We start from the raw sequence: 27,568 nt of genomic DNA, 5'->3' as shown, positions 1-27,568 counted from the left end.
GAAATTGGGAAACACTGGCCTGCGAGTGCTCCAGTTGGAGAACAGCCTTTACCAAAGGTGTCATAGACTTTGAAGATGCTCGAACTCAGGACGAACGGGAGAAATGTGCTAAGACAGGGGTCCCCAGACTTACCGCGCAGCGGGCCGGAGGGCAGGGGAGTGCGCGCGCAGCGGGCCGGAGGGCGGGGGAGTGCGTGCCCGTGCGCATGCGCACACACGCACGGTCGGAAAAAAAACGCCAAAAAACGCTTGTGCGCATGCGTATGGGCCTCCCCCGACCCGGAAGTGCATCGGAAATGACCTCTTCTGGGTCGGGAGAGGCCCATACGCATGCGCACAAAGGATTTTCAGCGATTTTTTGCCGATTTTTAAGATCGCCGCCGCGCCGCGTGCTGTAAGAGCGGGCGGCGGCAGCGGGCGGCGGGGGTCGTCGCGGGCCGGATTGGGAGGCCAATTGGGCCGCATCCGGCCCGGGGGCCGTAGTTTGGGAACCCCTGTGCTAAGAGGAAGGCACATTTGGCAAACCCTCACCATTATCAACTCCTGCCAGGAAATCTATGTCCCCACTGTGGAAAGATGTATGGATCCAGAATTGGCCTCCACAGTCACTTACGGACTCACTGTTAAGATCGTGTTCATGGAAGACAATATTACTCGGCTACGAGTGAGCGCCAAAGAAGAAGAGCCTGGGACTGGCAGCCTTTTTCAGTTTGAGGGCCACATGCCTTAGTGGGTAACTTTCTGAGGGCCAAATGGCAACAGAGGGTGGGTTCAGAGGCAAAACGTAGGTGGAGCAACAGAAGTGACCAAGGAAGTTACATCCCAGCCATGCAACAGCCAGAGGTTTCTACACTCATCCAGGCAGGCAAGAGGCATTATCACACTTTTCAAGGGCACAGTCTGGTCAGGTCAAAGCACCTGAAGGCACAGAGGAGGCTCAGGCGGAGGTGTGGCCCGTGGAGAGTCCCGAGGGGCAAAACAGATAAACTAGGGAGGGCCTCATTCTGCCCCTAGGCCTCAGGTCCCCCACCCATGCTGTAGTCTCACACAGCACCCAGGAATCCTGAAGACATTTGGCTATTGGTGACAGATGCAGCATAAAAAAACCAAAACAAACCTGGCAAGCGAAGGAAACACACACACACAGGTGCTGAGACAGGAGCTCTGCCCCACAGGAATACTCACCGGCCGTTCAACCAGGTCGTCTCGACGGGTGATTTCAGGCGGGAAGCTGCTGCCTCGGTAGCGGACATTGTACCAGTGAGCCTGCCATGGGAGGAGAGGGACCGGGAGAGTCACGCCAAGGTAAGGGTCTGCGGCCAGTAGCAAAAGCTCAACCCCTACCTGCCACAATTAAAAATCTGGAAATGCATTTTTAGAACTTTTGGCACAATGCTTTTGTATCTAGCTGTTTGGGAATCGAAGTAGGAAAGAAGGCGGGTCTCCGCCAGTTGCCGCTCACCACGTGGATCTTCAGATCAATGGACAGGCGGATGTGGTAGGGGACGTCGTACTCCCGCATGTCCACTATGTTGTCCATTTGGTCAGCGGTCTTCTTGGAGGGAGCCTCCTCCTTGCTGGACAGGCTGTTCCCAGCAAGGGCGCTGCAAGGGAGAAGGAGCTGGTTTAGATGATCAGGACTACCTTGACAGGCAAGTCAAGTATTGTTCTGCAGTTGTAAACAGCTTAGAAGCCATTTTGGCATATCAGCGGTATAATTATGATCATGGTTACTACTATTGATAGTTCCAGCAGTGCAGGAGCTGATTCTTTGGGGCTTCTTTCCCCATCACTCAGAAATGTGCATGAACCACATTTAAGGTCCATGATCTGGTTCTTCCAGTCTCCCACTTGGATGCAGAAATCTTCTTTATGGAGCCTCCAGATGCTTGGGCTCTGTAAGCTTTGTGGCTTGATTGATGGGAGAGCTGAAGGATGAGAGATCATCAGCGGAAAGCAGCCCTATTGGCCTGGCAGCAACGAGTCTGGGCAGAGCCTGGAAGAAATGTTTGAGGCTTGCTGGGGACACTCCCAGCTCATGGACTAGTAACTAGGGCAGATCATCACCTTTCTGGGTTGCACCAGGATAATCCCTTGCAAGTCCAAATACACACACCTCATTTCTAATAAGCCAGAAACTCCGTAAGGAGGAAGCAATAGAGCAGGGGTAGGGAACTGGATCTGTCCGTAGCCCAGAGATGGAAGGAAGAAACAACCCTGACTAGAGAAGAATGGCAAACCAAGATGATGGACTATGCCGAAATGGCAAAATTAACTGGGAAGCTTAGAAATCAAGAAGAAGAAGAAGAAGAAGAAGAAGAAGAAGAAGAAGAAGAAGAAGAAGAAGAAGAAGAGGAGGAGGAGTTTGGATTTGATATCCCTCTTTATCACTACCCGAAGGAGTCTCAAAGCGGCTAACAATCTCCTTTCCCCCCCTCCCCCACAACAGACACCCTGTGAGGTGGGTGGGGCTGAGAGACTTCAAAGAAGTGTGACTAGCCCAAGGTCACCCAGCAGCTGCAGGTGGAGGAGCGGAGACGCGAACCCGGTTCCCCAGATTACGAGTCTGCCGCTCTTAACCACTACACCAAAAAGAAATTTAATAAGGAATGGGAAAAGTTTATAATTTACATACGAGACCACTGTAAGCAGGTTAAAACATTAGCAGGATTTTAACCACACTTGTAAAGTAACAGAAAGTATGGGTAATTTAGGAGGATAAAAATTTGGATAAATATTGATACGCAGTTGTAAGTATTATCATTAGGACACATGGAAGGGATGGGGGGAAGTCAGGAGATTCAGAGTAATCTTGATATTTGGACTTTGAATTGTTGTTTGTATTGTGTTTATATTACTTAAAATCAAATAAAAAAATGTAGGGAACTGCATCTGTCTGGTGGGCCACATCCTCGTCTCTCCCACCTGTCTACCACAAGTTATCACAATGATGTCAGGCAACCTGCATTTACTCAGGGGGTTTGAAGTCAAACCATGCCAGCAAAGGCACAGCACTTGGAAGCCCCAGTGATCAGCTGTGCCTGCAAAGCCCCTCTTGGACCAGGCATGTCTTTATCCGCTCCATTACTGATGTCATATAGGACTTCAGATGTACGGCATATGGCTGCAGTTTGGCCAAAGCAGTTTAGCAGGCCAAATGGGGAGACCTGGCGGGCACAATCTGGCCCACAGTATGGAGGTTCTCCATCACCACAATACGGCTCAAATGGGTCTTTTTGACTCAGTCCAAATGGAAATGCCTGTGGGGCCTAAGGCAGCTACCTGGTCAGCATGGCGGTGTAAGTGTCCATCGCTTGGTCCCGTTCTCTGTTTTTCTTCACAGCAGGTGTGATCTCCTTGCGCACCTTTACCAGGTCATCCACTGTGTTGAAAGACAGCTTGAGGTAGCTCCGCTTCAGGCCGACCAGGTGATTTGGCTAAAAGGAAAAGAGAGAGAGAGAGAGCATTAAAAGAAGGCAAGCTTTAAAGAAGAATTCATTTAAGAGATGTGTGTGGATTAGTGGGGGGTGGTGGTGGTGGAAGAAAAGATGAAGCAAAATAATACCAACTGGAGACTAGAGGGGTGATTACCATTAATTAATTGCCTTACACACAAAAACGAAATCTCAAGGTGATGTACAAATTGCAAAGAAAAAAAAGGGGAAACGAAAAAGTATTTGCCTGGTGCTGAACGATGTCGGTACAATGTTGGAGTCACACTTTGGAAGGGGCAGCCTGTAGACCACAGCTTTTTTGAACCCCTTCACCCCTCCTTTGCTCCCCCCCAATAATTTTTTATTGAGTTTTAAATAATTTTATACATATTAAACATAACCGTTTCAAACATTAAAATACAGTACAAGGTTCTTTTGAACCTCCCTCCCTCCATGGGTTCCATGTTTAAGTTTGCTGCATCTTTTACCGTTATCAGTTTGTTATATAACCATAATTATCATAAATAGTTCCACATTACAAGTGTCAATACATCCCTGCCAAAGATTTTAACTGTTTACAGTGGTCTTTTCAATAAATTACGTATTTACTCCAGTCTTTAGAAAATGCTTCGATCTTCCTGGTTTCGGATCTTCCCCGTCAGTTTCACCATCTCCGCATACTCCAGGCACCTCCAAACTGCGGCCCTCCAGATGTTTTGGCCTACAACTCCCATGATCCCTAGCTAACAGGACCAGTGGTTGGGGAAGATGGGAATTGTAGTCCAAAACTTGGGCAACTAAAACATTTACAGCCATATCAGCAAAGGCATTTCTCACCAGGTCCAGGTCCTCTTTGGGTACAGTGTCCAGTTTTGCTATTTTGCCCTGGAACTTCTTGGAAAGGAAGGACGACACTTCTCGGTCACAACCCTGAAGAGGCAACCAGGCATCAGAGACTCTAAGAAGAGAGGCCACAGGCCCAAACCCCACCCAGTCACAATTATTTTCGCGTGCTCTATCCTCAGGGAACAGTTGCCATGCAGTTGTCTAACTAACTGTTAAAACTGGATTTTTTTTACTCAACCTTCACCATAAGGTCCCCGAGTGGGTGACAGCAACACAGAAATACAGCATCAGAATCAGTTAAAACAATTCACAGCCAGAAGACTGGAGGGGATCCTATATCTGTCTACCAGGTGTCAAAGGTCTTGTACACTGTAGAGGAATTTAGGCCAATGGAAAGGGTCCACTCAAATCAAGCATTGCCTTGTTGGGCCTCCCTGTTGATCTGAGAATGCAACTAAAACATGCCCAACAATCTCCTGCAATTGGATATTGCAGTAGTGCTAGGCAAGCTTCAGAGATATTATTACTTATTTCATTATACCCTAGCAGTCCTCCTGAAAGAGCAAACACATCCATATTATTATTTTTTAACAGTTTAAAAACATGCTTTCAACCAGTTATCTTAGGGCTGCCAGGAACAGTGCATTTCAGCCATCAAATGTCGGGGGGGACGGGACGGGACATGAATGTTTTTAATCTCCTCTTGGACGTCAACAACAAGGGAGACAGACACACTTCAGCAGGAAGGGCATTCCTCAAATGGGGAACTACCACCGAGAAGGCCCTGTCATGTGTTAACGCCAACTAGGCAGCCCCAGGTGATGGGACCAGCAACAAGGCCTCCCCTGCCCAACAAGATGGTTGATATTGGGATATTTTTAGGTATTTGGGTCCTAACCCATTTAGGTCTTTATATGCTACTAGTATCTTGAAGCCCGTTAAATTAACGGGTGCTAGAACATGCAATTCCCCCCCGCCCATTCCCCCCTCTCTCCCCCTCCCTTCTTTTCTCCACCCACACGCGCAAACCCAGGGACACAGGGAATACTGGACGCAGAGACACAGGGACTTTATTATATAGGATTATCAACACCGTGAATTGGGCCCAGAAGCTCACTAGCAGCTGAGCACCTCATTGAGAGCCCTTCATTTTGAAGGAACCCCTTCAGTGTTAAACCACAAACCAAGCATAGTGGCCATGAAATCAGAGCTTTTTAGCCTGCCTCATCCATCCTCCTTCCTTGTATGGCATGCTTACAGCTAAAGCATTTCCAGTGGTGGAAGGGTTCATTCAAGGATTGCAATTTCAGGTACCAAGTCTCTGGGATGTCTATACTAACCTTTTGGGTTGCAATGTAGAAGTATGGCCTATAGGGCAATGCCACCTAGGAAAAAATAAAAAAATAGTGAGCCCCACGCAATCATACATTACGAAGGCAGGGAGGAAAATGTACTGAAAAGTTTTCCAATGCTTAACTTTTCCGTGGAAGATTTTCAATTTTGTAAGTTCAGTAGCGACAATGAATTGTTGTACCATAAGTACATCAGGCACAGTTGACAGTTTAGCTTTGTTTGCGAATAGAAGTTAAATTAACAGGCCATATTAGATCACTCTCCGAGTTCTGGGCTCACGAGGACATAAGTTTGAAAACCACTCCTCTGCAGACTCCCACATAGAAAGGGAGGCGAGAAGCTTGATTTGGCATATGTTAAAATATCCCACCACCTCCCCACCCTGCTCCCTCCTCAAATTTCCAGTAGGCTCTTAATGTGGTCTGCCATTAATTGGTCTCACCTTAAACCTGCTTCCATCCTCCTGAATGAAATAGTAATCCACAGCGCTGACCAAACGTTTATCTTCATCTAAGATCTCAGTCTAAATCAGACAAGGGCAGCAAGATCAATCAAAGAGACAGACGATGCCATTTCCTCAACATATGACTCTTCATTTTACGTCAATATTGTTGTCCGACTCCTTAGTTGTACTAATCTGCTACTACCAATAAAAAGGTAAAGGGACCCCTGACCATTAGGTCCAGTTGTGACCGACTCTGGGGTTGCGCGCTCATCTCGCATTATTGGCCGAGGGAGCCGGCGTATAGCTTCCAGGTCATGTGGCCAGCATGACAAAGCCGCTTCTGGCAAACCAGAGCAGCACATGGAAACGCCGTTTACCTTCCCGCTGTAGCGGTTCCTATTTATCTACTTGCATTTTGACGTGCTTTCGAACTGCTAGGTTGGCAGGAGCTGGGACCAAGCAACGGGAGCTCACCCCGTCACAGGGATTCGAACCGCTGACCTTCTGATCAGCAAGCCCTAGGCTCAGTGGTTTAACCACAGCGCCACCTGGGTCCTACTACCAATAAGAGTACAGTAATGTTTCACCTTGGAGCAGAAGGATTCTCAGTGTCCTGGAATCACACAGTTTCTTGAAAAAGAAACTTTCATTTTAATTTCACGTTGTTGTCCCTGTACATCGTTACAGGACTCATTTTGAGCTTGTCCACATTTACTTTTTGCCCCACTCTATGTCTAAGTGTTTTTGTTTGTCCTGAGCTTTCCCTGCGAAAACCCACTCTTTAAAGTTGAATCAGAGCAAACATCAATTCAGGTTTTCCGATTGAGCTTTAAAGAGCGAGTTTTCATGGGGAAAAAGGGTGCTCAGACACGAATCTTTAAATTGCGGACCACGCCTGGAAAGAGTGGAGGAAAGGTAACCATGGATAAGCCCTATAAGTTTTAATATAAAAAAAGTGTGAAGCACTAAGCTGCCTGTGTGGTGAAATGAAGGCTCCAGGCAGTTTATGGTGACACTGAGAAACTCTTGAGTAACATTAAAGGCAATGTGGGGTTTGTTGCCTCATAAAGTGTATTATTGTGATGTCACCCTGACAGGACAGGTGAGTGGGGCTAAGCATAGTCAAGCAATGAACCTTATTAGTTGATTTTTCAACTGGGGCAGTAAAACCAAAGGTCATTTTCTGTCCCTATCTTAGCCAACTGCAGACAACATTCGTTCTCCATACTGAACCTTCCAATGACGCCGTCTTAAAATGGCCTGCTCTTAGCTCAATTTCTCATAACCCCCTCCATGGCAACCACAGAAATAAACTAATTTAAGCAAACTATTGTTATTTCCTTTCTTACAAGGAACTCAAGGTGGCATATATGGCTCTCCCTGTCCCCTTTTATTATCAGAACAGCCCTGTGAGATAGGTTAAGCCAAGAGGGGATTTGAACCCTGGTCTCTCAGGTCCTAGCGCAATACTCAAGCTGATGTTGCTGCTGCTGCTGCTGCACACAGGCTCTTTAGCAAAACAATCACGTCTGAGCTTTACACATGAGATGCTAAAGGAAAATGTGCCTGTACCCACAGGGTGCATGTTGATCAACCATCCTGTCCTTTCGCCTGGCTCTTTCATGCTCTCAAACCCGAATTGTGCATCGATCTTGTCGGTCCACTGGCTGCGCTCCAAACGCTTGAGGGCAGAAAATGAGGAGCTATCATCCCTGTGGTAAGAGAAGGGAAGAAACATCAACAACACAGAGAATAGAAGCTGGAGCAAACACTGAGAACAGCGAAAAGAAAAGAAAAAAAACTTTTGCTACACAGCTTACCAAAGTGGTTGTAGCCAGGGGCATAAGTGTGTTCCATGGGGAAGTGTGTTCCCCATGACTCAACTTTCAAATAAAAAAAGGGAAAATGGGCTTCTAGTCCTAAAGAAGCTAGAAGCAAATAGATTTACTAGTGGTTGGAGATAAGAATTCTTTATTCTCCAATGGAAGGAAATAACTATATTTTATAATGTAAAATTGGGGTGGGAATTACTCATGTTTACTTAATTTACCTTATTACTGATTTTCATAAGCTGTTCTGAGCTTTTTCAGATGAAGACACAAAATGCTTCAAATAAATACATTTATTGAAAAATAAAAACTGATCACCCACGGCAACAAAAAACAGGTTGTAGAACCAAGAGCCGAACAATTTCAAGGGTGAGGGAAATTCAATCTGTACATGTTCAAATGCCTTGGTGTGTGAACCGTTTAAAATAAAGGCTGGTGTCTACTTCAGCTCTAGGTCCTATAGGGAGAAGGAGAAACCCTTTGCAGGCTTCCAAGATGCCTTCATTTGTTAACAAAAATGGCAGGTGCCCCCTAAGGTAATGGTAATGGGACCCCTGACCATTAGGTCCAGTCGTGACCGACTCTGGGGTTGCGCGCTCATCTCGCATTACTGGCCGAGGGAGCCGGCGTACAGCTTCCAGGTCATGTGGCCAGCATGACAAAGTCGCTTCTGGCAAACCAGAGCAGCACACGGAAACGCCGTTTACCTTCCCGCTGTAGCGGTTCCTATTTATCTACTTGCATTTTGACGTGCTTTCGAACTGCTAGGTTGGCAGGAGCTGGGACCAAGCAACGGGAGCTCACCCCGTCACAGGGATTCGAACCGCCGACCTTCTGATCAGCAAGCCCTAGGCTCTGTGATTTAACCACAGCGCCACCTGGTGCCCCCTAACATTATTTTATTTAGTTAATACTTTTAAAACCACTTTTTTTTTTTGCAAAAATGTCTTCCAAGGCAGTTTGCAGCCATATACAGCACAAACCCATTTTTTAAAAAGTAAATAAACATTTAAAATATTCATTTTTAACCAAGGCATATACAGTAACATACTACAGAATTGGGGGGGGGGAAGGCTTAAAAATAACACCCACCTTGCAGACTTTAATTAGTCCCAAAGCCCACTAAGAATATTGTTTAAGGTAAAAACATTCCTCTTCTCCCAGGCCTTTGGCTAATTAAGCAATATATGGCCTTTAAAACTGTATGCAGAGGTTTATTGCTTTGTTTTGTTACTATGTTATGCATCTTTGTGTTTTTATATTGTAAACCACCCTGGGATCCTTGAATGAAGGGCAGTAGAAATTTAATAATAATATAAAGAAACAAAATAAGCTAGTGTCTGATCCCCTTTGGGATTGATGGGAGTGAGGCACTATGGAAACGCTACTGGCCTATAGTTCCTTCCTCCCATCAGATGTCAAGGAAATAAACAACTACAGTACTGGCACATGACTTTTAAAAGACATCTGCAAGCAGCCCTGTTTAGTGAAGTTTTTAACGTTTGATGTTTTATCGTGTTTTTAATATTCTGTTGGAAACTGCCTAGAGTGGCTGGGGAATAAATAAATAAAAATAATTTATATACAGTACTGCCCTATATCCGGAGATTTCAGGGCGGTTATTTTCCATGTTATTAAACAAATGCCAATCCCTTTCCCAAGAAATACATTATGAGTATATTTTGGTTCCTGTTACCGTGAATGCACTCTGCACATGTTCAGAAGACCGGCAAAGGCCTATCCCTTCCCCAACGGATTCAGGAGAAATGTACTTTGCACAAGTTCAGGTGCAACCCTGCACTCTGCATATGCTCAAGTGCTCCCCACCCGCCAAAAAAGCGCCAATCCCTGCCAAGGCTCTATCCGGCGATGGAGGAAAAATGACACTCTGCACATGCTCAAGTTCCCCACCCGCCAATAAAAGCTCCAATCCCTGCCAAATGACACTCTGTATATGCTCAGAGGGGCACCCTGCCCCTCTTTCCTCACCTCGGCGGCGCCTCTCCCTCGCCGCCTTCTACGGGGGCCTCCGTTCCCCACCGGCGACGCCGCCCTCCGCCTCTCCAATACGCCATCCCGGCCAGACTGAGTTTCGCGCGCTCGCAGAAAACCGCGCGAGATTCCCCGTTCTCGCAAGCGCGCGACCCGCTGTCATCCCGCCTTCGGGAGCCGCCGCCAATCGTGGTTCCGCCAGTGGGACCGCCCCTATCCTCCCGCAGCCAGTAGGAGAACAGGAATCCACCCTGAGGAGAAAAGAAAGAAAGAAGCGGCCCGTCTCCTCACAAGCAAGGCTAGCTCCGCCCCTCGCAGCAATTCCCACTCCTACGCGCACCACCCGGCCCCTTATCCCACTTTTCATTGGGTATTTTTTTCCTCCTCCGCTAACCGTCCCGCCCATATTCGCGTCCGGCTCCGCCCCGCTCCTAGGCGCAAAAGTTTAGGACTCTTGGTGTGTGACTGTTCCGCCTGCTTTCTACGCCACGCCCACTTATTGTGCCGTAATGTCCGCCCTCTCCCCTCTGATTGGCTCATTTCGGGGGTAGATACCGCCGAGTGGGGGTGGCTAGCCCAGCTTCTCGGAGGCAGCCGCTGAAGCGCATGCGCAGTGGACCTCCCGGAGCGCTTTTTCCTTTGCTCCTCCGTCCGGCTCTTCTGCGCGATGTCTCCGGCGCTTTCCAAGCCCGAATCGGGGCCGCTGCCCCAGAAGCTGCTGGCGCGCTACTTGCTCCTGCTGCGCCTCTACCCGGTGCTCACGAAAGCTGTCTCCAGGTGCGTGGGCTGCGAACCTGAGCATGCTTTCTACTCGGGAGTAGGACATAGCTGTCAAGTTTTCCCTTTTCTCGCGAGGAAGCCTATTCAGCACAAGGGAATTTCCCTTTAAAAAAGGGAGAACTTGACAGCTATGGAGTAGGAACCCCACTCAACTCAATGGTATTTACTCCCGAGTAACCGTGTTCTGGAACCAACTGTGTTGCGTTTCAACTAAGCTATACTTGGAGGAGACCCGTTGGAATGAACGAAACTAAGTTAGTGATGCCCATTCACTAAAATAGGTCACTCTGAGTAGGGCTGGGCTGACATTGGATCCAATCCCCGGAAACTGCATTTGCTGCGGAGGAATACCTATTTAAGTCTGTGGGGCTTACTCCCGAGTAAGCATGCAGTCAGGTGGCTGCCCAGGAACAGCCTCCTGCTACCTTTAAACTTAATTTCTTAGGAACCAAGTCCCATTGAACTTAGTTGGGGCTTGCTCCAGAGAAAGCATTTCAGAATCCGGGTAGTCCTGTGTTAGAATCATGCAGTCTTAACTCATACGGAGCAGGACCCCATGGAATTCAGCAGGACTTACTTCTGAGTAGCCATGGTGAATCACTAATTGTGGGGTCCTAGGCATGCAAGTTCTATTGAACTCGCTGGAAATTCATTCCAAGAAAGCAGGCTTAAACTAGTTCTGTGTGTCCGTTTTTTTTTTTAAAAAAAAAATCTTCCTTTGCTTTTTAAAATACATGTTATTTGCTAAAATGCACGGCAGTGCTGGTGGAGGGTGAAGGGAGTTGTAGCATTTCAACAGCACCTGTTTGGAGGAAGGTGGCTTAATTCTTCTGTTTACAGAGATGGGCCGGGGCACAGTATCATTTTCTTGCAAGGAATCTCCTGACTTTGCCCTTCCTAGAACTTAGGGGTGGTTGTCACTCTCCCATGTCAAACTACCGTGTTTCCCCTTTTTTAAGACACCGTCTTATAACTTTTTTTCCTCAAAAAAACACACGGTGGCTTATTTTCAGGGGGTGTCTTTTTTTTTAAGTGCTGGTACAACTGGGTCCCACTGGCTCAGGACACTCGGTGCTCTCTTCCGCGCACATTATAAACACCACACTCTAGCCTACTGTGCTATCCAGGTTTTGCTGTCAACCAGGCTGGCAGCAGCTCTCCAGAATTTCAAACTTGGGGGTACCTGGGGGTTAAACCTGGGATCCTTCTGCTCCCCGGGCTCTCTCACGCCGGCCGAGGAATGAGGAGGGAGGCCGTGACCCGTCCCGCTCTGAGATGCTTGTGAGGGAAGCGCGAGGGGGACGAGGCTTGGGCCCATGCCCCTGGCGCGCGCGCGCGGCTGAATGACGAGCCGAAGCGGAACCTTTTCTCTGTGGGGGGGGGGAGACGCGCGCGCGCGCAAACACACACACACACACACACACACACACACTGAGAGAGAGACACGCACAGGGAGAGAAAGAAAGAGACGCGCGCGCGCACACACACACACACACACACACACAGACGCACGGGGGAGAGAGAGAAAGAGACGCGCGCACACACACACAGAGAGAGACGGACGCACGGGGGAGAGAAAGAAAGAGACGCGCACAAACACACACACAGAGAGAGACGGATGCACGGGGAGAGAAAGAAAGAGACGCGCACAAACACACACACAGAGAGAGACGGATGCACGGGGAGAGAAAGAAAGAGACGCGCACAAACACACACACAGAGAGAGACGGACGCACGGGGGAGAGAAAGAAAGAGACGCGCACAAACACACACACAGAGAGAGACGGATGCACGGGGAGAGAAAGAAAGAGACGCGCACAAACACACACACAGAGAGAGACGGATGCACGGGGAGAGAAAGAAAGAGACGCGCACAAACACACACACAGAGAGAGACGGATGCACGGGGAGAGAAAGAAAGAGACGCGCACAAACACACACACAGAGAGACGCACGGGGGGGGAGAGAGAGAGACGCGCGCACACACACACACACACACACACACACACAGAGACGGACGCACAGGGAGAGAAAGAAAGAGACACGCGCACACAGAGAGCGTGCGGCTGCAGCGCTCACGAAGCAGCGCTGCACTTAGGGGAAGATGGCCAGGGAGGGGGGCTGCGGGGTCAAGGCAATGCGTGAAAGGGAGGGATGGCGAGGAAGAAGTGGGGAGTGAAGTGATCGGGGCTTTAACATGCCCGCACGCGCAAAAGGGAGGCTCGGAATATGGAGATCGGTTCTGGCTGCTTCTCTTAAAGTGCCGCAAGTAACGAGCCTCTCTCTCTTTCCTCCTGCCGCTCGTGCCCTTGGTGCTTCGTGCGGCGCTGCTTCACGCTTTGTCAGCGCTGCAGCCGCCACCGCTTCTGGGCACCCACCCGACCCCGCAGGCTTCCTCCTCCTGCCGCGGCCGGCATTGCAGGAGCTGGGTCCTGCTGGCTGGTGCTCCGTGCGGCACTGCTGCACGCTTTATTGGCACTAAAGCAGCCACCGCCGCTTCCGGGCACTGACCCGACCCGGCAGGCTTCCTCCTCCTGTCGCGGCCGGCATGCTGGGTCCTGCTAGCTGGTGCGGAAGTATGGCTTATTTTCGGGGTATGTCTTATAGCTCTCAAATGGTTAAAAACCCTGCCATGGCTTACTTTCTGACTACGTATTAAAAAAGGGGAAACACGGTATTTTATCTTCTAACACTTATATGCTGCCCTTTGCCCCTGTGTGGTGAACTATTGCTGTTGCCAACAGTCAGTGTGTTTATTTCGTGCATCACCTCCTTGCGACACCCTTGCAAGGAAGGTTAGGTTGAGAGCAAGCAATTGGCCTGAGGTCACCCAGCGGCTGGGCGGGGATTTGAAGTCGGTTCTCACCCCCAGACCTAGGCCACATTTGCGCTGTATAAAGCTCAACTGTACCACTTTTAATAGTCCTGGGGATTAAAGAATCGTGGGAAACTGTAGTTCTGCATGTTGAGATGTCACCTCTGCTGTTTTTTTTGGGTTGGGCATGTAAAGTCTGCAAGACAGCTTTAATTTGCATTAAAAGGTTCCATCCCAGGACCAACAGGTTTATTAGGAAATAATCTCTAGTAGTTGAACTTTTTTAAAGATCTCAACCTTCAGATTAGAACCTTCCTTGAAACTTCAACAGCGTCTTGCTGGACTGGTTTAGCAACCTGATCCACCAGGCTGAATGGAGCAGGATTTGCCCAACTCCATATTGGGTATCTGAAGAAGGGCGCATGCACACAAAAGCTCATACCAATGACAAACTTAGTTGGTCTCTAAGGTGCTACTGGAATGAATTATTTTTTTTGTTTCGTCCATATTGCATTGTTAAGGAAGCCAGATCCTAAGCCCGAGAAACGGCTCTTAACTGAGCTGAAATGGGCTTATGCACCCAAGTATGCTTATGTAAGGATAACAGCCTTAGCCTGCAAAGCGTTCCTAGCTGGGTGCAAAGGGTTGTTTTGTGAAGGCAACCCTGTTTAGGGAAGTTTTAAATGTCTGATGTTTTATTGTGCTTTTAATTCTGTTGGGAGCCACCCAGTGTGGCTGGGGAAACCCAGCCAGATGGGCGCATAGCTGTCAAGTTCTCCCTTTTTTAAAGGGAAATTCCCTTATGCTGAATAGGCTTCCTCGCGAGAAAAGGGAAAACTTGACAGCTATGGATGGGTGGGGTGTAAATAATAAATGATTATTATTATTATTATTATATTTTTATTGTCAATGATTTCTGTCGTGAATGGTCAGCGTGCTTATTCTGCCCTAAGCCTTGGCAGGACACATAAAAGGAAGCACAGTGCTTAGTTAAACTGTGGAACTCACTCCCACAGGAGGCAGTGGTGGCCGCCAACTTATATGGCTTTAAAAGAGGGCTGGACAAATTCATGATAGTCACAGTTGGAGGCAGCAATGCTTCTGAACACTAGCTGCTGGGAACCACAGGTGGGGAGAATGTTGCTCTTGTGCTCAGGTCCTGATTGTTGGTCTCTCTCCCCCCCCCCCCCAGGCAGGTAGGCGGCCACTGTGAGAACAAGAGGCTGGACTAGGTCAGGTCACTGGCCCACCAGGCCCTCCTCATGTTCTTAATACAAGGTTTTAGCCTCTAAGGTGCTACGAGACCCTGCATGATCTGAAGCTTCTCTGCCTCATTGCTCTGTGGGAGTAAGGGTGCTCTCTCGGGCATTGCTGCCTGCATTGCTTCAGTTTCCACACTCTTAGCAAAGAAATGGGGTCAAAGCTTTGGGGTGCGAAGTATAGTTCTGTGGGGAACTATACTTGAGCATTGAAAACAGGCTTTCTGATGAGTTGGGTCATGTCCGGCTTCATTCATGCAGCTGTTAATTCCATTTCCCCAGAGTTTGCCTAACTGCTAATTCCCAGATTGTGCTTGAGCTTTCACACAGCATAAAAGCCACTTCTGGAAAACTAATGTGATATATAGCATGTTCAACACTCATTTCCGTGTTCCTTGATTCCAGGAAAAAAAAAATCATCGGTAGCCCCCTTAACCTGGGACTATTATTATTAACCTGGGACTATTATTATTATTAGGTAAACAGTATATAAACAGTAAAAGGTAAAGGTAAAGGGACCCCTGACCATTAGGTCAAGTCATGACCGACTCTGGGGTTGCGGCGCTCATCTCGCGTTATTGGCCGAGGGAGCCGGTGTACAGCTTCCAGGTCATGTGGCCAGCATGACAAAGCTGTTTCTGGCGAACCAGAGAAGCACAGGGAAACGCCGTTTACCTTCCCGCTGTAGCGGTACCTACTTATCTACTTGCACTTTGACATGCTTTTGAACTGCTAGGTTGGCAGGAGCTGGGACCGAGCAACAGGAGCTTATCCCGTCGCGGGGATTCGAACCGCCAACCTTCTGATCAGCAAGCCCTAGGCTCTGTGGTTTAACCCACAGCGCCACCCGCGTCCCTATCATCATCATCATCATCATCATCATCCCATCTTTACCCCCCAGACCAGGACTCAAGGCATCTTACACAAATTAAAGCTAGACAGATAAAATACAAATAGCTAAAATCATATAAAAGGTAATCTTTAAAAAGTAATTAACTGGAATAGAGTTTAAACAATGCACTGAAATGAACTCACTTGGAGGATTCGAGTAATACACTTAAAATGGACAAATATAATATTTAAAAATGAGGTTAAAATGTTAAGAACAGACTGACAAGGTACAACTTTAATTTTAGTACATAAGGCATATAGAATTATATGTAGAAGAAATAAATATGCTATAAACCAGAAAGGGAAGTTATAACTGAAAATGTAAAATGTTAACTGAAAATGTAAAATGTAATTTGAATTTTTGATTATGCTAAAACTTGTTGTAAAGTCTTAATAAAAAACAAAAAAAACCTGCAGTTCCATGATTGAACAAGCACCGCAGTGCGAAAGGAAAGTTAGAAAATGGGATAGAAGCTCTTGCCTTATAATCAGAAAAGCAAATGCGATGCTCCCCAAAGCTAAATGCATCCTCTGGCTGAGACTAGATGACCTTTCCTTGCCAGAGTATTGAGCAAAAGTGCTTGAGCTCTCAAGGGCTCATTTGGGTCCCCTTCCCACCCATCTCTTGAGAGCTCTTGCAGACCTCAAGATGAAGGGGTTGGGAGTATTTCCAAATCCCAGCAACCCACGTTTCTGTTGATCTTTTTGTGTTTTGCACAGGTGCTCACCTGGAGAAAGGGGTGGGGCAGAAATTGGATTCCTTTCTCATTTCATAGAATCATAGAATTGTAGAGCTGGCAGGGACCCTGAGAATAATCCAGTCCAGCTCTCTGCGGTGCAGGAATATGCAGGGATCGAACCTGCAACCTTGGCATTATCAGAACCACACTCTAGCCTAGGCATAGGCAAACTTGGCCCTCCAGATGTTTTGGGACTACAACTCCCATGATTCCTAGCTAACAGACCAGTGGTCAGGGATGATATCTGGAGGGCCGAGTTTGCCTATGCCTGCTGTAGCCAACTGAGCTATCCAGGTAAAGGCAAACCTCACCGAAATCACACTTTCTGGAACAATGCATGAACCGAAACTTAGACATCCGTTGAAATTCGCGCTTCTCTGAATTTTGCAATCTGGTTCCCCGACCAAGTAATGTGCTCAGAGATTCATTGTCTAGGTTAAAGTGTGGGAAGAAACACATACGTCAGAGGAACTAACGTACAAAAATGTGTTCTGTTAGATTGCACCAGGTTGGGCACAGCTAAATGAGATGGACCTTTGGTCTGATCCAGAGAGGCTGCTGTTAAATCCTGGACGAGCTGTAGAAGTGTGTTAATAATCTCCCAAGTAACCTACAATTGCATGAATTGACTCACCCTGAGATTCCGAGCAAGGCGGGGGCTCAGGGAGGAACTTAGAGGTGCCTCCATGTGTCAGGTTATGATACAGGCCTCTTGTGTTTACGAGGCCAGTTTGCCAAATTCCTCTTCTTTGGCCCGGTGATTTTAACTTGATTTTAATGCTAGAACTCGTGAACATGCTGCAAAGCTGAGCATTGGAAGATTCAGGACTGAGAAAAGAAATGACTTATTCGCTTAGCGCATAGTCAAACTGTGGAACTCGCTGCCACAGCAGGCAGGGATGGCTAGAAGGCTTCGAAAGAGGATGAGACCAATTCATGAATGAAAGGACTATTGATCGCCACTAGCCACAATGGCCTCTCCATCATTGGAAGGCAGTAAATGCTTCTGAATACCAGTTGCTGGAAACCACAGGAGGAGAAAGTACTGTTGTGCGCTGGTCCAACTTGCAGGTTTCCCTTTGGGGCATCTGCTTGGCCACTGTGAGAGCAGGATACTGATCCAGCAGGCTCTTCTCATGAGTGGCTTTGTTGCTTGACCCAGGCTGGCCTCTGAGACATTCTCTCCTTTCCTTCCTCTAGTGCTGTCCTCTCGGCTCTCGGGAGTTTTCTGGCTCAGATCGTTGAGAAGAACCAGAAGAAAAGAGGTCTGGATTTGGCCGGCCCTTTGAGGTTCTTCATCTATGGGTAAGTGTAGGGGCCAGAATGGGGCCCCATTCTTCCGAGGGCAGATCTGGGCAGGTTTGCAAAGCGTGCTGTGCCCGTATGGAAATATAGGGATGTTGGCAGGACCACAGCCAGATTTCACACGCCAGATAGTTAAACTGTGGAACTCGCTGCCACAGGAGGTAGCGAGGGCCACCAACTCGCATGGCTTTAAACGAGAATAATGGTACCCATAGTTACTATGCCCTGTCTCCACCAGTGGAGGCAGTAACGCTTCTGAATGCAATTTCCTGGAAACTGCAGATGGCTCTAGTGCCCTTGTGCTTTGGTTGTTCTTGGGTCCTGCTTGCAGGATTATCACTGTGAGAAAAGGATGTTGGACTAGATCAGGCATCCCCAAATGCGGCCCTCCAGATGTTTTGGGACTACAATTCCCATCATCCCTGGCTTCTGGTCCTGTTAGCTAGGGATGCTGGGAGTTGTAGTCCCAAAACATCTGGAGGGCCGAGTTTGGGGACTAGATAGACCATGGGCCACATCCAGCAGTCAGGCTCCTCTGACATTCTTAACCTGCACAATTGGAATTTGCCTTTGGCGGGGGGGGGGGCAACAAGGATGTCCCTTTCCCCATATACATTGCAACCATTGCCATGCAGCCAAATATTTATCTGGCAATGGCTGCCCCTTGGAGCCCCCTGCCCGTTGTTGGCATCCCCCAAATGCCCCTCGCTGCTCTCTTTCTGGTGAGCGCTTAAAACATTTTTTGCTTAGGCCAGCTGACCCAGACATGTCGAAGTGACACGTGTTTTATTCCTTGTTAATTACTATTAATTTTAATCGCCCGTTCAATGCTTTTGAATTTCCTTTTTAAAAAAAAAACCAAAAACGTTTTTAACATCGGCTCAGAGGTTTTCTGACTACCAGGGTTGTGATGTAGTAAAACAATCTTGCGAAATAGTGAACAATCCCTTCTCCTCTTAGCAGCCAGGAGGTTGCATGATATCACAGCAGCTCAGCGAATGGGGGAAGGTTATGGGTTTTATTGCTGGGGTTTAAACTGTCTGGAGCCGAGTTTTTACAGTTCAGCTGATATTTTTCGAAGAGGCAGAATGATGTCTGTATGAACAATGTACAATCTCACTTCCTGCCCCTCCAGGTTTTTCTTCACTGGGCCACTGAGCCACTATTTCTACCTCTACTTGGAGCGATGGTTCCCATCGGATGTGCCCGTTTCCATTGCCAAGAGACTCCTGCTGGACCGGCTTGTGGTTGCCCCAGCCTTCTTAGTGCTTTACTACTTCGTCATGAACCTGCTGGAGGTACCGTATTTTTTGCTCCATAAGAGACACTTTTTTGCTCCTAAAAAGTAAGGGGGAATGTCTGTGCGTCTTATGGAGCGAATGTGTGGTCGATCGCTGGCTCCCTTTCCGCCATACCTGCCAAGTTCGGAACGTAAAGATCCGGGATCGGCAGCGCGCGCATGACCGGAAGTTGCGTGACGCAACTTCCGGTGGCGCTTCACCCTTCTATGGGCACCAGAAAATGGCGGCGCCAGCGCCGGAAGTCGCTTCCGCGCATGACCGGAAACACGCAAAAGCGACTTCCGGCGCCGGCGCCGCCATTTTCTGATGCCCATAGAAGGGCAAATCGCCACCGGAAGTCGCGTCACGCGACTTCTGGTCATGCACGGAACCCTAACCCTAACCATTTTCTGGTGCCCATAGAAGGGCAAAGCGGCACCAGAAAAATGGCCGCCGGGCAAAAGCCGATTTAAGGGACAATACCGGGATTTTTCACTAAACGGGAGACCGCCGGGAAACGGTAAGAAAAAAGGGGTTTTCCCGGCGGAAACAGGATACTTGGCAGCTATGCTTTCCGCCCGCCCCCCTGCCCAGGCCTCCATTGTTTAATGTTCTGCAGACGGAGGCTGTTTGTTTCCCCAGTGACATGTGACTGCCTGATTAGATTATCTGTCTGGAAACTGCAGAAACGGCTCCCTTTCCTTTCCTAAAGAAGCTGCAGAACTGTGAGTTGAACCCCATAAAAACAGGATGTTTTCTCTTTGGAAAGTAAGCTCAACAACTTTGAGCTGATCCTCAAAAATAGAGCTTTTCCCCTTTGCAAAAGAAGCTGCAGAACTGTGAGCTGACCCCCCCCCAAAAAACGTGGCTTTTCCCCTTTGCAAAAGAAGCTGCACAACTTTGAGCTGATCCCCCCCAAAACGGGGCTTTCCCCCTTTCCTCCTCTAAAAACTAGGTGTGTCTTATGGTCAGGTGCGTCTTATGGAGCGAAAAATACTGTGTATCCCTGGGTCTGCCCTGTGATGGAAAGGCTTGTGCCCATCAGTTGATCAGGATGGCGGTGACGGTGACCGTATGTGGAGCAAGCTTTTCTCCTCTTGCTCAGGAGGTGTAGTGAAGTGTAGGTGGGTTCCCATGGGGCAAGACACAGGGATAGCAGCAGGAACCTTTCTTGAACTAACAGAACTGGGCAACAGGAGCAAAGCAACTGCTTATATATGTTTTCAAAGGCCTGGGCCACTCCCACTCCCAACGTGATTGGCTGTCTAAACTTCCAAGCTGCGAATTGTGACTCAGACCTTATGGGCCAATGGCAGAGGCCCAAATCCTGAAATGTTCTGTGATTGGACATCATGTATTGAATCAGAACACAGCGGCTTAGAATCCTTAGTCCAGACTCAAGCTCAGGCAAACATAGACCACTGAATACATAACAGGTAGGACCCGAACCAAGGGCTTCAAGATACGGTACAAGAACGGCGATCCCGATTAAATGCCAGGAAGAACTTTCTGACAGCAAGAGACGTTTGACAGTGGAGGTTGTGGATTCTCATTCACTGGAGGTTTTTTAAGCAGGGCCTGGGTAGTCACCTGTCATGGGTGCTTTAGCTGAGATTCCTGCATTGCAGGGGGTTGGACTAGGTGACCGTTGGGGTCTCTCCCAACTCTACGATTCTATGATTCTAAAATGCGAATCCCTGAACAACATAGGTCCAGGGGACCTCAGGGACCGGCTGAGCCCTTATGTCCCAACTAGATCGCCGAGATCATCTGCAGGAACACTGTTGGTCATTCCTCAAGTTGCTAAGGCTCATTTGACAACAAACAAACAAACAAACAAACAAACAACAGCAATAGCTGAGTATCTTCGGTCCAGGCCTGTAGAGATTCAGCAGGCATCTTCTTGTAAACACCTGCTGCAGACTTTTCTATTCTTTCAGGCTTATTATGTGAGCAATTAAGAACGCATCCTTCAGGCAATGATGTCCGTTTTAGTTTAATTTATTACTGCTCTGATTTTCTTTTAATGATATAGCAGTATACACTTCTTTTTTAAAGAAATAAATACATAAATAAAATGTAAAAGTAACCTGCGTGAATCCCTGGCCAGTTGTTTCTCTCTCTTGGCTGGAGCTGCCTCACACGGCTGTTGTGAGGGTAGAATGGTGGTGGTAATAATAATAATAATAATAATAATAATAATAATAATAATAATAATAATATCTCACCCATCTTGCTGGGTTTCCCCAGCCACTCGGGGCAGCTCCCAATAGGATATTTAAAAAAACAATAAAACGTCAAACATTAAAAAAACTTCCCTAAACAGGGCTACCTTCAGATGTACAGTGGTGCCTCTCTAGACGAATTTAATTCGTTCCACGGGTCTTTTCTTATAACGAAAAATTCGTCTAGCGAATCCCATAGGAATGCATTGAATTTTTTTTTGCCCATAGGAACGCATTAATTGAATTTCAATGCATTCCTATGGGAAACCCCGATTTGCTAGACAAATTTTTTGTAAAATGAATTCGTCTAGTGAGGCAACCTCCGCTAGAAAAAACCTTTCCTTAAGCGGAAATTTCGTTAAGCAGGGCATTCGTTAAGCGAGGCACCACTGTATTCTAAAAGTCAGTTGTTTATCTCCTTGACATCTGATTGGAGGGCGTTCCACAGGGCGGGTGCCACTACCGAGAAGGCCCTCTTCTGCCTGGTTCCCTGTAACCTCACTTCTCGCAGTGAGGGAACCGCTAGAAAGCCCTTGGAGCTGGACCTCAGTGTCCGGTCTGAAGGATGGGGATGGAGATGCTCCTCCAGGTATACTGGGCTGAGGCTGTTTAGGGCTTTAAAGGTCAGCACCAACACAGGGACCTGGTTGGCTGGGACTTGAACCACAGCAGAAGAGGTGCAGAGCTTCCCCCTGGTCCATCCCCCCCTCCCTGGAGGGCTCCTCTGGCTCAGTTTATCCCTCCGTGTCTTTCAGGGGAAGGATACCTCTGCTTTTGTCAAGAGGATGAAATCCAGCTACTGGACATCCCTCAAGATGAACTGGAAGGTGTGGACGCCGGTCCAGTTTATCAATCTGAACTACGTACCTATGCAGGTGAGAAGACTCGCTTTTTGGTCGGGGGCGGGGGGCGGGGCGATTCCCACTCTGTGGGGTGCTGAGCCCGGGGGGGGGGGCAGGGGAAGACCCACATGATTCCCTCCACGTGCCCCTGGGCATTCATTCCTTACATGCATGTCTCCCAAGTGGTTGGGGTGCATCCATGAAGTTATCAGTCCTCTTAGGGCTGGGATAACTAGGACCTTCCAGACGTTGGACTCCAAATCCCATCAGCTCCAGCCAGCATGAAGGGCAGCCGGAAATGATGGGAGTTGGAGTCCACCGACATCTGAAAGGCCACAGGTTAACCCCACCCCTGTATTAAGGCAGCCCTGAACTTATAGCGCATCTAGTGTTATGAAAGGTAGCAATGGCCGTAGCTCAATGAGAGGGCAACTTCCTTGCGCCAGCTTCAATCCTTAGCATTGTGAGGTGGAATTGGAACAGGTCCCTTTCTGAGAACCCTGGAGAGCCGCTGCCAGTCAGTGCAGACAGTCAGCTTCCCGTTTCTTAAGGGAATGGCTGTAGCTCAGGGGTAGAGCCAGGGCCGGCCCAGCCATGAGGCAAAGGGAGGAGACTGCCCCGGGCAGCGGAATCCACAAGTACAGTGGTACCTCGCAAGACGAATGCCCTGCAAGACGAATTTTTCGCAAGACGAATGTGTCTTGAGATTTGATGGTGATTCGCAAGACGAATTCGTTTTGCGAAAAATTCATCCTGTGAATCGCATTCCTATGGGAAACCGCGATTCGCAAGACGAATTTTTCGCAAAACGAATTGACTCGTGGAACGAATTAAATTCGTCTTGGGAGGCACCACTGTACAGCAAATCCCTTTATTTCTCCCCTTGTTCCTGATGTAGAATCATGGAGCCACAGAATTTTTAGAGCTGGGTAGGGACCCTGAGGATCATCTAGTCCAGTGTTTCCCAAACTTGGGTCTCTGGCTGCTGTCAGACTCCAACACCCATCGTCTCTAACTAGCAGGACCACTGGATGATGGGAGTTGTAGTCCAACAACAGCCGGAGACCCAAGTTTGGGAAACACTGATCCTAGTCCAACCCCCTGCAGTACAGGAATAGGCAGCTGTTCCCCCACAGGGATCGAACCTGCAACCTTGCCGTTATCATCACCACCCTCTAACCCATGTAGATCTTCACCCATCCTTTCTTCCCTGCTGGGGAAGGGCTCCATTTTGTGATTTGCCTCAGGTGCCAGAATGCCTTTGGCTCGCCCTGGGTAGAGCCTCTGTTTTGCATGCAGAAGGTCCCGGGTTCAGTCCCCGACAAGCACCTCCAGGGAGGTGAAGGTGGTAGGTCAGAACTTAAATCCTAACCAAATTCCTCCCCTGAACACAGTTCCAGGTGCTGTTTGGGAACCTGGTGGCCCTCTTCTGGTTTGCCTACCTGGCCTCTGTGAAGAAGTGACCCTGTAGGAGCTTGCCGGTTGAAGAGGAAGCTGCCCTCCATGCTTGATAAAGTTGCCTGCCAGGGCAGCCAGCAGAGGACGAGGGACTGTGCTTAGAGAACTGATTTGCTGCCTGCCGTTGCAGAGCTACTGTCCGAGACTCTTCTGCACCTTGAGGAAAGCAGGGATGGGAATGGGATGCGCTGTGCCATCTTCCAGCTGGGTCCTTCTGGGCCCTGTCACTTTAACAATCACATCTGGTACACTACGTTTATTAATTTTGTTTCTCATTTCTTAACGTTTAGTTTTTCTTGGGCGGGGGGAAGCGACAGACAGCAGGCAATAACTCTTTTTTAAAAAATGGTGCTTTAATGGGAACGGTTTAAAAATGTGTACTGGAATCGGGAAAACCAGCACAAGCCATTTTATGTGTATGTTTCTAAAAGAAATAAAATTGAGAAGATTAATCTCTTAAACGATAAAAAAGGGGGAAATGACTGGTTTTGTTGAAGAGGCGGGATACCTGGCTAGGGGGGGGGGGAAGGATGTGCGAAAAGGATTGCAACCCTATTGCGAGCTGAAGGTGAGCCAGAAAAGTGAGGCAGCTGCAGAAAAGGCAAATGCAATTTTTAGGCTCCATTAACAACAACCTCAGATATGCAGAAGACACAACTTTGATGGCAGAAAGTGAGGAGGAATTAAAGAACCTCTTAATGAGGGTGAAAGAGGAGAGCGCAAAATATGGTCTAAAGCTCAACATAAAAAAAACTAAGATCATGGCCACTGGTCCCATCACCTCCTGGCGAATAGAAGGGGAAGAAATGGAGGCAGTGAGAGATTTTACTTTCTTGGGTTCCATGATCGCTGCAGATGGTGAAATTAAAAGATGCCTGCTTTTTGGGAGAAAAGCAATGACAAACCTAGACAGCATCTTAAAAAGCAGAGACATCACCTTGCCGACAAAGGTCCGTATAGTTAAAGCTATGGTTTTCCCAGTAGTGATGTATGGAAGTGAGAGCTGGACCATAAAGAAAGCTGATCACCGAAGAATTGATGCTTTTGAGTTAGGGTGCTGGAGGAGACTCTTGAGGGTCCCATGGACTGCAAGAAGATCAAACCTATCTATTCTGAAGGAAATCAGCCTTGAGTGCTCACTGGAAGGACAGATCCTGAAGCTGAGGCTCCAATACTTTGGCCACCTCATGAGAAGAGAAGACTCCCTGGAAAAGACCCTGATGTTGGGAAAGATGGAGGGCACAAGGAGAAGGGGACGACAGAGGACAGATGGTTGGACAGTGTTCTCGAAGCTACGAACATGAGTTTGACCAAGCTGTGGGAGGCAGTGGAAGACAGGAGTGCCTGGCGTGCTCTGCTCCATGGGGTCACAAAGAATTAGACACAACTAAACGACTAAACAACAACAAAGCATGGAGAAGAGAAGATTTGCTTCTGCAAATCTGCTTGCCATTTAACCCTCTACTAGGCACAAATTAAGGTCCTCCCCCTGCATCCCATTTTGGAATGAGAGCCAGTGGCTGGACCCAGTTGGTATTAAACACCCAATTGGTATTCTGCTCATCTGCAAGCTTCTTTTCTTCTTACTTTTGCCAATGAAAGAAGCTTCACATTAAACTGCAACAGGATGGTGGTGGGGTCAGGGCTTGGCGGGATGGCAAGAATCTGGTTCCCCTATTAGTATGAAGGCAGATGCAAAACTTCTAAAAGGGGTGTGTGTGGGGGGTGTGTGCATTTCAGATGTTAGAAGAGAAGCAGGAACAATTTCCTCCAGCCACTTTCTCCATGGCACGCAACATTTTATAAAATTAAGTCAAAATATCCAGAAGCTGTGCTTCTTGTAAATTGGCCTTGTCAGTTTCTTCATTCCGTTGATTTGTACGTTGGTATGTAATACAGCAAAACATTACAATAGTGAAAAAAAAATGCAAAACGTTCGAGTAACACTGAGAGCATCTAAAAATATTTATAAAACTGTCACAATATCTTCACAGCTAATAACCACAAGGTTGCCAGTAGGGCTGGGAGATATATCAATATATCGCCCAAAACCAGTTTGAAGCCCATGTTGCGCTAACAGTTTCATAATTTTTGGCTTCTCTGTGTGTGCGTGCTATGCAAAAATCACTGTGGGGAAAACCATGAAGCCAGCTGTAAGGGGGAGGGATTATAGAGAACCCCCCCTCTCATCAGGAGCAGCCCGTCTCCAAGCAGTCATGAAAGCGCGGGGTCTGAAAGGGGTGAGTCAGGAGACGGAGAAGGAGTGCCAGGGCTCTGGCAGCATTGGAGAGCCCCTGCTCCACAGACAGGAAAAGAGGGAGGCGGGAAGGGTGGACAGGGAGAAGGCAGACCGTAGACCCTTCCTCCCGACACCGGTATTGAGGAGGAGGAGAAAGGGGAGGAGATTCACTGTCCTGAGGCTTTTATGTTGGTCAAAGTCGCGAAAAGGGGCAGTGCCGGATTCTGATACGGAATGAGAAGACATGAAACCGACAGCTCACTACACTGTAAATAATGTGCACCAATAAAGACTTTTGAAAGGCAAGTATGTGGAAGGTCGTTACTCAGGAGTAGTCTTAACAACCCTGACACCAGCCAACGCTTCTCTTGATTCCTGCAGTCCTGTTAACTCTTGCCGGCTTAGCTCTCCCCTTCCTCCTGCAGAGGGGGCAGCAAATCACGAGAGTAGGGCCCAGCAAAAATCAAAATGCGGGAAAAACCATGAAGCCAGCCAATATCTCTACAGACGGTAGCTCCATCCTTATTTCAGACATTGTGATATACCGTATCAGTATAGTGGTACCTCGGTTTATGACTTTATGAACTTAATCCGTTCCAGAAGTCCGTTCTTAAACCAAAACGGTTCTTAAACCGAGGCACGCTTTCCCTAATGAGGCCTCCCGCCGCCAGTGCCCTTCCACTGTTCGGATTCCATTCTTAGACCAAGGTAAAGTTCTCAAACCAAGACACTATTTCCGCTTTTGCGGAGTTTGTAAACCAAATCATTCTTAAACCAGACTGTTCTTAAACCGAGGTACCACTGTACATCACAATATTTAGCTGGCGATATACCGTATCATGATGTTGGAAACCGGATATCGCCCAGCCCTGGTTGTCAGGAATGGTATCTTTATACAAGCAGCGGCAGCAGCCGCTGCTTCCTTTGGTATGGAACTAGGGAAACTATAATGGTACCTTGGTCCTCAAACTGAATCCATTCCGGAAGTCCGTTCCAAAACCACAGCATTCCAAAACCAAGGCGGGCTTTCCCATAGAAAGTAATAATAATAATAATAATAATAAATTTTTATTTATACCCCGCCCTCCCCAGTCAAAAACCGGGCTCAGGGCGGCTGACACCAACAGAACCACAAAGTAATGCAAAACGGATCAATCTGTTCCAGACTTTTAAAAACAACCCCTATAACAGCAATTTAACATGAATTTTACTATCTTAACGAGACCATAGATCCATAAAATGAAAGCAATAATCAATGTACTCTACTATAAATTAAATAAGACGGTATTGTAGATTATAAAAATTAATATTATTATTATTTCTTACCTGCACTGATGATAGTCATTGTTTGGATGGGGGGCTTTTGTCCCTTTCCGCAGTCACACAATCAGTAGCTGAGCTGGGTTCCACAAAGTCACAAAAACAAATTAACCGAAAAAGCCTCAAAAACAAAATAAATAGCAAAAACAAAAGTTTGACTTCTGAAATGTTTGGAAACCAAGGCACAGCTTCTGATTGGTGCAGGCGCCCCTGAAACAATAGCCAACGGCCACATCGTATGTTTGGCTTCCGAAAAACGTTCAAAAACTGGAACGCTTACTTCCGGGTTTTTGGCATTTGGGAACCAAGGCGTTTGAGAACCAAGGTACCACTGTAATAGCTATCTCGCCTGCATTAAAAATATGAATATTTATTTATTTATCCCACCTATCGTCAAAGCAGCTCAGGGTTTGTGCAAATGGATTCTGTCCATTTAACACAACAGCCCTAAGAGGTAAGATAAAGGTAAAGGGGCCCCTGACCATCAGGTTCAGTCGTGTCCGACTCTGGGGTTG

General features: G+C 47.7%; 2 protein-coding genes across 2 annotated transcripts in view; one reads left to right on the top strand and one right to left on the bottom strand.

Moving 5' to 3' along the window:
• Nucleotides 1-10,374, bottom strand: part of POLE (DNA polymerase epsilon, catalytic subunit) — a 56,225-nt gene extending 45,851 nt beyond the window's left edge. Inside the window, exons 1-8 of the mRNA XM_060269359.2 lie at nucleotides 9,897-10,374; nucleotides 7,655-7,790; nucleotides 6,076-6,156; nucleotides 5,621-5,665; nucleotides 4,272-4,364; nucleotides 3,283-3,437; nucleotides 1,463-1,604; nucleotides 1,186-1,266 (exon numbers count right to left, since the gene is read on the bottom strand). Coding sequence (XP_060125342.2) covers nucleotides 1,186-1,266; nucleotides 1,463-1,604; nucleotides 3,283-3,437; nucleotides 4,272-4,364; nucleotides 5,621-5,665; nucleotides 6,076-6,156; nucleotides 7,655-7,790; nucleotides 9,897-9,982 — 819 coding nt within the window. The 5' untranslated portion in view covers nucleotides 9,983-10,374. The remainder of the gene's footprint in view (nucleotides 1-1,185; nucleotides 1,267-1,462; nucleotides 1,605-3,282; nucleotides 3,438-4,271; nucleotides 4,365-5,620; nucleotides 5,666-6,075; nucleotides 6,157-7,654; nucleotides 7,791-9,896) is intronic.
• Nucleotides 10,375-10,530: 156 nt separating this feature from the next.
• On the top strand, nucleotides 10,531-23,966 carry PXMP2 (peroxisomal membrane protein 2). The gene is made up of 5 exons (XM_035099306.3): nucleotides 10,531-10,676; nucleotides 17,585-17,689; nucleotides 18,825-18,987; nucleotides 21,950-22,069; nucleotides 23,431-23,966. Exons 1-5 carry the CDS (start codon nucleotides 10,567-10,569, stop codon nucleotides 23,497-23,499), a joined length of 567 nt encoding a protein of 188 aa, XP_034955197.1. The 5' UTR covers nucleotides 10,531-10,566; the 3' UTR covers nucleotides 23,500-23,966.
• The last annotated feature ends 3,602 nt before the right edge of the window (nucleotides 23,967-27,568 follow it).

Source organism: Zootoca vivipara, chromosome 16 (assembly GCF_965207765.1).
Source record: "Zootoca vivipara chromosome 16, rZooViv2.hap1.1, whole genome shotgun sequence".
In the NCBI taxonomy this organism is placed as follows: Eukaryota; Metazoa; Chordata; class Lepidosauria; order Squamata; family Lacertidae; genus Zootoca; species Zootoca vivipara.
Note: the sequence above shows the minus strand (reverse complement) of the source record. Positions and strands in the feature narration are given on the sequence as shown.

Bases quoted from the DNA above. Each gene is read 5' to 3' on its own strand.
- PXMP2 (XM_035099306.3), top strand. From the start codon at position 10,567: ATGTCTCCGGCGCTTTCCAAGCCCGAATCGGGGCCGCTGCCCCAGAAG. The intron at 10,677-17,584 runs GTGCGTGGGCTG...TCCTTCCTCTAG, and splicing joins CTCACGAAAGCTGTCTCCAG to TGCTGTCCTCTCGGCTCTCG. The intron at 22,070-23,430 runs GTGAGAAGACTC...CCCTGAACACAG, and splicing joins TGAACTACGTACCTATGCAG to TTCCAGGTGCTGTTTGGGAA.